The 12,353-nt window shown below is 33.2% G+C and overlaps 1 protein-coding gene across 6 annotated transcripts in view; it reads right to left on the bottom strand.

Annotated features, from left to right (window-relative positions):
* The window catches only part of NOVA1 (NOVA alternative splicing regulator 1), a 136,761-nt gene that overhangs the window by 20,746 nt on the left and 103,662 nt on the right, over positions 1–12,353 (bottom strand). For 4 of the 6 annotated variants that reach the window (XM_031065078.1, XM_031065072.1, XM_031065081.1 and 1 more), the window contains one exon: positions 5,492–5,563. The exons of the other annotated variants lie outside the window; for them this stretch is intronic. In XM_031065078.1, the coding sequence (XP_030920938.1) occupies positions 5,492–5,563 (72 nt within the window). The remainder of the gene's footprint in view (positions 1–5,491; positions 5,564–12,353) is intronic. 6 annotated transcript variants of the gene reach the window in all.

Genomic DNA, 12,353 nt, shown 5'->3' with positions numbered 1-12,353 from the left:
ATCTAAACCAGTGGAACCTCTACTGGATCCCTCTCACATGAACAGGAGAATAATTCTTCCTAGCCTTTTCAAGATATATGGATTCAAACATTATTTATTATGTGCTATCTACAGTGTGCCATAGGCACCTTGTAATCAAAAAAGGAACTCTGTCTTATTAAACTAAAACAAGCTGGTTCACTAAATACTTTAGTCATGGTCCATATAAAAACACTGTCTATTAGACAAAGCCTCTTTCAAACAGAATATTAGGTTTGTATTGCAGACCACTGACAGCATCATCTGGATGTAAATGAAATGGTCGTATTTATCAGTGATGAATCAGATTGGTTGACAAAAGGTCAAATTGTTATCTCAGAGAATTACCATAGCAAATATTCTTAGTAATCCAATTAAAGTTATATCACATTTTTAATTCTATAGCAACTTTTCTAAGAATGGTAAATAATTTTATATTGACTTTGATCTTGAATACACAGTACTGAGATTTGGAAAGATCAAGTGATCAATCCAGCATTAGTCAATATGTGGAAGACCTCAAAAGAAAATAGATTTTCTCAGCACTACCCTAAAAATTGACATTAAAATCAAGGAAACAAAAATAGATTAATATTACAGTTAAAATATTCAAGACACTATATCTTAAATAAGCCTCATATCAAAGTTCAAAGGCAAATTGAGATAATATATCACTGACCTAAGATGGCTATGGAGTATCCTGAGATCATCATTAAAACTCAGTATTAAGATTAAAGTACTGATTTAAAAAATTATCATTTGAAGGTGGTTATTATACATATTTTTAAAATCCATGTCTTAATGATAACAGAAGACTGAAACAAAGGTTTCTTTCCTATTTCCTCCTCCACCTCCCACAAGAAGTTATATGTCAAATAGGAGTTCATCAACCCTTTAAAAGCTGTCAGCATGCTTTACAGACTGCCTTTATTTTCAGATTCTACCTTTCTGTGAGGAATGAAAAGATCAAACTTCTGCAAGCAATTTTGCAAACAGGGTAGGGTGGTTCTTTAAAGTCAGAGAGGGAGATGGGATGCATCAATCATTACAATATCAATTCATCTCCCAGTCTCTAGTTATATGTGTACTATTATATCACATTGCAGGCTATAGACTTTGCATAAAATAGAGAGGCAATGTGAGCCAAAAGCACAAATTCCAAATACCAAGATTTTAATAGCCATATGTTTGTGCTCTACCTGCTGAGTACAGGCAGTTCCAAGAACCCTGGCTTAGTCCCATCATGTGAAAAGGTTGAAAAGTATTATTTATTACAGATATTGCAGCAACAAGATGAGATAGAAATGTTGAAACAAAAAAAGCAGACCTGAGGACTGAATGAACAAAATCTACACCTATCTGCACTCCAAAAATTTTATATTACATTGTACTAAATGATAAAAGAAGATTTTCAGGTGCAATAACAAAGCAGCCAAATTGAAGGTACAATTGTAAAAAATACAAATACCATGGGAAAAAATAGTGCTTTTAAAAAAGTAAAAAAAAAAGGTTTAGATAGTAAGCTAATGACTCAAAGTTTGCTATGATAAATCCTATTTTATTGCTAAGCTTAAGCCTATCTAAATTGTAAGGCAAGGAAAAAGGACTCCTATCTATTACTCTCCTGACTCACTAATAAGTATGAATGTGTGCTTTGGCCCTTTTATTCTCTTAAGCCAGTAGCAAAGGTCAGCAGTGGTACCAATTTCATGGAGAAGGGGAGGACTGGAGAAGGAGACATGCAAGTGTCCTTTACAGGTATACATCAAATAGGCAAAGGAGAAATAAAAACTTAGCTTTATCTGTTTCTCCCTCTATAATCAGAATAACATCAGTTACACAGGCAGATAAAACCAAAAAAATAATCTTGTGAATGAATAAAAATATGTAAACAGTTTAATTATAGAAATACTAGTATATCTAAAGTCAATTGTTAAAATAATAATAAAACTTGTACCTTTCCTAGGTTCTACAGAGGAAAAGCAAGCATGTTCTATATGATGTTTAGTGCATTATTTATCACTTTAGAGATGAAATTACCTCTTGAAGTGTACTTTGGAGAAGTCAAATTGATTTCCTCCTCCTAGTAAATAAAAGTAAAGCTATATTCTGCCAGCTCCAGGGGCATCAGCAGAACAGTTTCACCACTGTAGCTATATGTCTATCAGTGTTTGGCTATTAACAGAGCTGACCAAGCTCATAAGGGTGTAACACAGAAGCTTTTAGTCTAAAAGTACAGAAAGATTGAGTTAGTTTCAGCAATAGGCAGACAGGAGGGGGGAAAAAAGTTATTGGACATTCTACTGCCTCTAATTCTATTGCCTCTTTGGTTCCTTCTTCCTTGAGAAGTTTGCAGAGTATGGATTTTTAATGTGAATAAAGGTCCAAGGAAGTTCCACTGAAAAAAATAAGACATTTACAAGAATAATATTGGCAGATGTATAACTTCCTGGAACAAAGAACTGAAGAAAAACACACTTCCAGTGAAGAGGTTTCTGTCGCACTCAAGACAACTCAGTAAAATGCAAAACATGACAGTTCTAAAGAAACTTCTCTTCCACTAGATAAGGCATTTTCAGAGACTATCCTCTCCTTGAGAATCATAAAACAAGTAGTTCACGAACACTGGATTTTTCCAAAAACAATTCATCAAAAGCTGAAACTGCCATACAAAGGAGTTATGACCTCATCTGAATGGAGGCAAAGTGAGTCATTAAAAGGAAGATCTAATACAAGCCAGATTTCCTGCCTAGCTTCCTCTGACCTCTGTTGGCAGTGCTATTTTCTTCTTGTATTAAAAAGTGTGTCTAGAAATTGTTCAAGCTCTGTCAGGGGAACACAACTGACATGCTTGTATAGCACAAGGCTCACATCAGCTCTTCTCATCAAAGCACAGACTCGCAATTCTCTACTTGCAATGACTTATGGGGGAGTCCTCCAACCCAGCTTAAAAATCTCATTTCAACAGCAACCCAGCATGAAGTATTGCTTAAAGTTTGCTTAATCACCTTTCTAATCTTTAACATAAAATATCATCTTCTCATGATTAAAACATTACATAAAATGGAATGATCTTAAGCCTAATATGCTACCTTATGCACACAACAGAGAGTGCTGTGAATTCATCTTCTTAACACTGACTTTCCTGACATCCATCCAGTTAACTAAGCTCTCTCGTGTTATCATACCATCTTGTGAGAAAATTCATACCTGAATGGTTATTTTTCTACTGAGAGTCATCTTACACAGCCATATATCAAAACAAACATTTACTATTGTTCTCTCATACTCTCCTGTTGGGTGTTCATGTGGCTGCAGACAGGTTTGAGGTGACTGCGTTGGAACCTATTTCCATGTGACAGCCGCAGTGCAGATACTTGTGGATACCCTGGTGCTGAATGCTAATCACCACTACAGCCTGGGAACAATTGCCAGTGATGTCACTTTATCACCAGAATGAACAGAAAGGCCTTAGTTGCCTTATCATGTGCTTTGTGCTTCCTGCTGGAATGGCTAGAAATCACTAGAAAACACGAGAAGGGATAAAATAATCATAAACCTGTACAAGTTTCAATAGTTAATAATAAAAGCAGTTCCAAAAGTCAATTAAGGAACTCATTACTCTTGTTCATATATACAGTTCTGATACTGTTCAAAAAAGGTCTTGATTACTTGTATGAAAACTGAATTGAACACAGATTATGAATAAAATGCATTAAAATATGTAATTTGGAATACAGACAGGACACAAAGCATACATGTCATATGGCTTGTGAATTTAGCTATATTACTTGACAATATTCTCATAGAACAACTTTCTATAAGCATAAGTATTTTTAGCTATTGAAAGGTCATTTAAAGTTTATACACTACACTATAATTCTAATAATATAAAATTCATAGAACAGATGCAAAGTAGGTGCTTCTCCTATGCTAATTAACATGCTCAAATTGTATATCCTGTAAATAAAAGCACTTCTTTTTTCTCTAAATAATGATCATCAGGATATACATATACTAAAAAAAAGTGTGAAACAAAAGAAAGATAGTAAGAACCCATTAAAAAACAATCCCTGCACTCATTTTCAAAACCTTCTAATTAAAATAAACAAAATACTAAAATTAAGAGAGAGAGAATAAAAGCTGAACAGAGCCTATAATAAACCATCCCTAAGTGTTGGCAAAGATTTCATCTTTGTCATTTAATGATGATGAAGCCAAGTAACTGTTGCTGGAATGGAAGCAGGCTGATGAAGAAGGCTTTCAAGTTGAAGTCAAGGATATCACAACCTATATTTTTCTTGGTAGTTCCTCTATCTATACAATTTCTTCCTAAGTTCCATTACTTTCTGTATTTGATACCCCCTTCAATAAACGTCATGTGTTGATCAAAGGTATAATGCTTTAATACGCTTCTGTTTGTGTGAAATTGTTCGTTCATACACCAGCAAGTTCTAAGCAGTTCAAAAAATATCAGAGAATTAGTAATTAATAACAGTGTTAACTTTCAGGGGAAATTAGCTTGTGAAGTAAACTTTTCTCATATTTGCTGTTATTTATGCAAGATCTGATAGCAACATTCAGCTAACTGAAACAGACTGTGGGAACTCTTAGCATATACTAAATACATTATTTGAACACAAAGTACATTAAGTTTAGCAGTACATCAAAAATAAAAAAGGTATTTTTTAAGCATGAATAAGTTCTAAAAAGCATGGTATGTAGTAATTTTTTACAATTTTTATAGGGAAGACAAAGATAACGATAATTTGGGGATACAATCAACTGGACACAGACTTTTCCAGTTAAAACAAAAATAAATTAGTAGAATTAACATGCTGCTAAAAGGACAGTTTATGCATTTAAAAATACAATACGAATTAAACTTACTTAGATGTGTTTAGCAAGTTTTCAGAGAGATTTAATTTTACTTCATTCCTCATCAATAAATTTTCATTTAAAATACTTTTATATTTAAATAATGCCCCTATGTTACTGTCCACAGACACATTTCAAAATTCTGCAATAAAGAAGTCTGTTTGCCATTGCTGGGTTGAATTCCAGCTATTTAAGCATGGGTTTAGAGATAATTCTATTATAATTTAAAACTGATCCAGGAAGAAAATACGTGTGTGCATATATACACAAACATATACAAACCAAGAGTTACTTTGTCTGCAAACACACCAGTTTTGTATCCTTGCAATTTATCAAATGGAAAAAACAAAGCAACCCAACTATTTTAAAAGATACTTTGCTTTCATCAGAGATTTTAACGAAGCCCACCAAAATAAATTAAAAGCAAAATATTTTCCATTTACTTTACCAATTTCTAACAAGAGTTAGATATCTATGGTTATGGGTGTATATATGTGAATGAACGAATAAATCCTTAACCCACCATATCTTTTTCTCCAGTTTGCAAGCTGTCACCCGTGAAAAGTATGGTGTAGATGGTAGGATGATACTGTACCTGATTGGCTCTGGAGGTGGTCATGGGATCAGATGGAGAGGACTTGGTGGTAGTTGGGGAAGATGGCAATGTCTGGGAACAAAGCAGTTCAGGAGCAAATCAACCTTTACAAGCCTTAGACTGAACAGTTAAAAAAATAAATAAACCAACAAAATAACATAACTAGAAAATTAAAAGAAATAAAAAATGCCTAAGACAAAAATCTTTCTCCTACTCATTGGAACTTAATGGAATTTAAAGTCAATTGGATAAATAATGCATGTAAATATGCATGCTTATGCATGTAAAAACAAATTCATGACTTGAAATCAAGATGGTGAACTCACATAAATACTCAAAAATATGCTGACCACATGAGGAATATATTCTTTCCTCTCTCCTCCTCTTGGGGAAAATGAAGACTATAAGTAAACAAAAATTCCAGCAAGTTCAATGAGCACACTAGAAACAGTTATCAGTCTATGAACAAACAGGGCCAATGTCTGAAAGAAGTTAAGAGACATCTACTCTGGCACTTTTGTACAGCACCATTGTATAGTAAGGACTTATAGCCAGCAAACTGTATTCCAAACCTTACAACAGTTACGCTGAAGCTACTGCCTTTCTGGCTATATTCTAACTGCTAAAATATTCATTGATCTTTTTTAATCTGGAAGCAGGTGAAAAAATGTAAGCATCAATCTCATGATGGATGAACATGCAACTAATACCTTCATAACAAATAACTACAAAATATTTATGATTAGTGTTAAAAATGTTCATTTAGTTGAGCAAAGGTCAACAGCTTATTATAGTTCTGTGTTCAAAATAAACACAAAAAAGAATTAAGAGTCATATTTATTGATCATCTTTTCTAAATAATATACAGATGCTTAACATTAATTCTTGAACATATTAAAAAAGCACTGCTCTGTTTAAAAATTTTATATACACATTTCTCTTAAAAGTATTAGATCGTGACAGAAAAACTCTCTATTCTTTTTATAAATGTAGTAAAAAAGTAAAATTCCAAATTTCAAAACATAACATACAATACTTATTCAAAGCATGTTTGTGACATCTTTGCAATATATAAATATTATAATATATCAAAAATTACACTATTTTTATGTCAAGAAATAAGTGTTAAAGTGCTATACAATGGAATTTATCATATGCTCATATAGTTACTAACCAAAACTATTTAGAAATAAATAAAGCAAAATTTCACACTTTCAGCAGTTCTGTTACTTACAATCATTGACAGTCCCTCATAAAATAGGTATACATACTTTTGCACTAAAACTCTTAATGCATATGAGAAAGCTGGGACACTGTGAATGCATAAAGTTGTGTATTAGCAAAATATGGGCTTGTACATATGCACACACAAATATTTTAGATGTATGTTAAACAGTATGAAGATCCATTTTTCATAGTTTGTACATAAACAGGCAGTCAAAACAGGAAAAATAAAACCTTAAGAAACAGATCCCTATTTTGTGCTTCCAACTTGGTACTCATTGTAAAGCAGTAAAAACATAAAAACAGTTTAAGCATCAACTGGGACTCTTTTATGATGGATATGTAGAAAATACTATCATGTATAGGACCTTATAAAAATATGCAGCTGGCAAATTGCTATTGCTCAGCAGGCACCCTACATTGTAAAAATCAAAGCAATTATAAAGGATTCTCCCATGTCTTTATGTACCAAACATGGGACCATCATGAAGGGTCCATTTGTGAGGGGCTAGAATTATTTAGCAAAAGATGTGTCTGATTCCACAGTGGGACATGGCTAAGCTTGTTCAGGTATAGAATTATACTTCTGATTTTAGTGAGATGATGCAGTATTTCTCTTACCAAAGTCTGAAATTGCAATGAACTGATTTTTATCATTTAAGGCAAAACAGGAAAAAATACAAAAAAAGAAAAACCCAAAACAAAACAAAACAAAAATCCCAACCAAAAAGAATGGAGAATTGTTTATTGTCCCAATAGGTTTTCTTTATTATAGCTAAGTATTAAACTTCCATCCTGCAATCCCCAAAAGAAAAAAATATTCTAATATATTTTGACTATAATATTTCAGAAAACTGATAATGTGTGTTATCAACACCACTGCTAACCATCATATATGGTACTGTATGTTGTTTTGGTATGCTAGGTTGCTTATTAAAAGGAAAAAAAGTTTGTTCTTCACAGTCGTTATTAAACTTAACTAGAGGATTTATAGCGAAATATGTAGAACACTTCAACACTGGATAATGACAATCACTGATACCACAGATGATTTAAGAAACTGGAAGCATCTCAATTTTATATCAATCTTCCAAAAGCACAGAAATATATAGCCGTGATGAAAAAAAAAGTGGTGATAATCATTTCAAGTGGCTGTTGAACTATAACATCTACTATGTAGAAGCATTTCATTATTTATTTGAGCAAAAGCCTGCTTAAAATACAATGGAAAAAAAGAGATTAATAAATTTAAAAGCAAAGACTGTATTAATGAACAAGAATCGACTATGAGAAGTACCTTTTATTAAAAAAAATACTAAATACTGAACATAGTTATTTTTTGTCTTGGTTTTTTTGTGCTTTTTTCCTTTGTATATCAGGTTGTTTGTATTTGAGGCTTGATCTCTCTTACACTGTTTACTGACATAACTACTTTTAGTTTTATATATATATGTATATACACACACATACACATACATATATATAAAATAATTGACAGTGTTTTGTAAGAATTAGTCTCTTTTCAAGCTTCCATAGAATTCTGAAGACACACCTATTTATTTTTCTCATATCAAAATAACACAAAATGATTTTTCAAACATTAAAAAGTCCCCACCAGAAACAAGCATTTGGAGTTTGTATTGAATTTTCACTGGCTGTTAAGTATAATACAGTCTCACTTGCTTTGCAGAAACTTTTAAGCAAAATTGCTCCTTAAATTAGAAAGTTGGATAGAGCTCAATATTCTGACTTATTATGCAGCATAGAATGCTTTAAAATTGGCAAATATTTTGCATGAGGCAAGCATTCAAATTTAGTAGTTAGATTTCTGACAATGAGATGTATAAACAGGTTAGAAATTGTAAGATGAATTTACATTACAAATTTCAATTTTTGAGTCTGCTATTTCCATACGGCAATTGAGGATTTCCTGAAATTGCAGATTGACTACTGATATAGAAAAAAAAAGTTAGAATTTCTACCGCACACTACTTCTAAAACTTGCAGAGTGTTTTTTAAAGTGTTTCTTGAATAGTATAATCTAAGCCATGATGAAATTAAAGTTCTCTGTTTTCTTAAACACTATCACCTTTCCTACTACTTGTGATACAATGAGTTACAGGTTACAGTATTTTTGTTCCAACTTTACCCTTCTAGAACAGATTTGAGAAAACAGATTTTAAATATTTTAAAAGGAGCCTAATTTTAGAAATAAAATTCTGTTTTAGTCATATTTGAGTTGTAGCATCTTCAGAAAGTCCAAGAAAATACTACTACTTTGTGCCCAAGCACTGACCATACTGTGGGAGACTTCTCTCAGGGAGCACAATACACTAAAGGGTGTGCAGAAAATCATGGTCAAATCATCACACTTCCATTCTTGATATTTTTTGATTAATAAAGTTAAGATATAGCTACACCATGGCAATATAGATTACATTCAGTCCATCTGCATGGTGCTTCAAAAGGTCTCTGAGTCCTCTTTTGATTACTATGACACCCTTATATACATTTTTACACTACAGAAATTTCAATACTTACACCATGGATAATAAATATTAAAACTGTACTGAGACAATTAACTCTCAGTACTTACTAGTATATTTATATATTTAGGACTAGAAAGAAAAGGCAGAAAATATTATTTGAAACAGGGTTACAGACATGAAAGCATAGAAAGAACATAATTTAAATGTGAAGGTGACTGTATTTACAGTTTACCATTTTCTAGTTTCTCTCTACAAAGCTTGCCAAACAAAGGAGATCTTGGTAACAACATTACCTGCAATAAATAACTATTAAGACTAACCTAAAACTGAGTTTCAGTCCTGCATATATTAATATTGGTGTTTTTATTCGCTGAAATTACTGTGATAAAACTAATTTGCTTAAGTCAACATTTTAGGAAATGGTGTTATCTTTGAAAAAAATTGTATTAAACAGTTTAAGACCTTCTGCAGTTAAAATGAGAAACAGAGAGAACTGTGAGGCCCCACTGCACAACCTACTGACTTATTAGACTTTCAACACTATCAGAGATAAAAGACTGCTGCTTTGCTAAACAGTCTTCTTCACATCTGCTCTGATCTCTTTTAATCTGTAACTCTGCCAAAAGATTCTTATCTTGGAGATGACTATATAAATATATAACACATTTCAAAAAATATAATTTGGATAAAGAAATAATCAAGGATTAGTAATTTGCTTATAATTCAGACTGCAAAAAGGCTACTTTGATGATGTCAGTGACTTTTTTTTTTCCTACCTTTTCATTTCTGTAAAGAACGAATAAAATAAATTTTGATTATATTTCAGTCCCTGCATTTGGTTTTGCTTTTGAGTGGAAGAGACAGGGCATAGGGAAATTCAAAAAGACTAAGAGGTAACTCATCTGTATTTATGAACCCTTGGGAACCTGACTTTGAGAAAGGAAATAAGTATGGTTAAGTATGATCATGAAGAAAGATTATCTCATGTTTTGTCCAAGACAAGAAGGGATAAGAAGCTTGAAGAAAGCCTCCAGGTTCCATTTGGATCACCAGAGCAACTCTGGATGAAAGGAACAATTTAGAATTACTATTACAGTAAAAGGCACAAAACAGAATGAGGACCTCCTCGTTCATCAAAACTTGCCACAGTAACACATCAGATCTGGTGCTGTTACATAGAAATAACAGTAAACCGAAGTATGTAACAAGGCACAGCCATGAGAAATCCTATAAGATTCGGGTTTAAGATTCATTCTAGAAGAGAAGGTTACCTCTTCATTCTGGGATACTTTGGGATACAGAAATATACACCAAAACTGCAAAGCCATCAGAAGGTATGAGAGAACTTAAGAATTTTCTGAAGAACCAAAACACTACTGAAAATTTATGTGAAGTTGAATGATGCTGTTCATCCCTCAACAAAATATTCTAGTCTCATTCCACTTTTGAAGCACAGAAGTGGTAATAAACAGCTACAAAGTTGACTGCATTCATAGACAAATTTTGCATAAATATTGAGATTGTATTCAACACTGCTGAAATAAAACAGAAAATAAAACTAGCAATCTGGCAGCAGAATTAAGCACATGAGGGACAGGATAAAGGGCACATATTTTTATGGAATACTAAACTTTTGCCATTGGATTCAACATACAGAACTAAATAGCTTTTTTTAGTTCTTGCAAGTTGTGAAGACCTCTGCATATCTTGCTATACATTGCAGGATGATAACTGGTGTGATTTTTCACCTCTGTTCACAAGTGAAAAGTGTTCATGAGAAGTTTCTAACTAGATGAAAAGACACTGTGTTCTATGAAGCTACTTATTTTTGGTTTAAATTAAAACTTTAATTTTCTCATTCCACAGCTTAGTAGGATTCATCTAGGTGAGAGACTTTTTTCTTCAACAGATGATAAAGAAAAGAAAGGCTTCTCAGAAGGGACAGGGTTTTTAAGGAACCAATGAAAGTTTCTTCAGGAAGGAAGAATCTGAGCGTATTGGTGGATTAAGAACTGGATACAATCCAGCAATGTGCACATGCAGGCCAGAGGGCAAACTGCACCCTAGGCTGCACTAGAAGAAGTGTGTCTAGGAGGATGAGAAGTGATTCTGTCTCTCTGCTCTAGTGAGACTCCACCTGCAGTGCTGCATCTACCTCTGGGACTCTCAAGATAGGAGAGACATCTGGATCTGCTGGAGAAGATCCAGAATAGGTCCACAAAGATGATCAGTGACTGGATGCACCTCTCCTATGAAGATAGGCTGAGAGAATTGGCATTGTTTATTCTAGAGACAGGAAAACTTCTTGGAAACTGTAGAGCAGACTTCCATCACTTAAAGGGGGCCTATCGGAAATATTGGGACAGATTTTTTATCAAGTAGAGTAGTGACTGGACAAGGGAAGAGGTTTTTAAACTGGAACAGGTAGATTAGATATTAGGAGGAAGCCTTACTGTTATGGTGGTGAGGCACCAGAAGAGGTTGACCAGGGAATCTGTGGATGATCCATACTTGTTCAAAGCCAGGTTGGATAAGGCAACCTGATCTAGTGTTCCTGGCACAGGGGTTGGATCTAGATGATCTTTAATTTGCCTTCCAGCTAAAACCATTTCATGACTCTATGTAGTCTACTGACCCTTTATAGTCTGAAGAACTCATAATTCAAACCAAACAACCCTTTCCTCCATTTAAACCAATATTTTTAGCTGTGTATTCTTAAACTCAGGTTCCATACAGGCATTTGAAAGAAAAAGTTTTTATTTAATAATTAAGTTTTCTTTTTTGTTGTTGATCAACATTTCTGGAGTAAAAGCAGTTGTTTTCAATAGAGAAACATGAAATTACAGATCTGAGTTCAGACAATAAGTTTTGTAGATTTTGAATAAAATAACTGGGACCATGATTAATAAACAGAATTTTAACTTGAAACATTAATTATCTATTGAAAAAGCTGAAGTGAAACTGGTTCCAGTGCAAGCTTTAACTGGAAGTTCTATACGTGGAAGTTTATTTATACATTAAAGTTTTCTTCCTTGATTTACGAGGAGGAAATTCTAATTCTTTTCTATGCTTTAAAAGACCTAAACATTTCATAGAATCAAAGAATCATTCAGGTAGGAAGGGATCTCAGAAGGCCAAACAGTGCAAAA

Source organism: Geospiza fortis, unplaced genomic scaffold (genome assembly GCF_000277835.1).
Source record: "Geospiza fortis unplaced genomic scaffold, GeoFor_1.0 scaffold54, whole genome shotgun sequence".
Lineage (NCBI taxonomy): Eukaryota > Metazoa > Chordata > Aves > Passeriformes > Thraupidae > Geospiza > Geospiza fortis.
The sequence above is the reverse complement of the archived record's forward strand: the minus strand, read 5'-3'. Positions and strand labels throughout refer to the sequence as shown.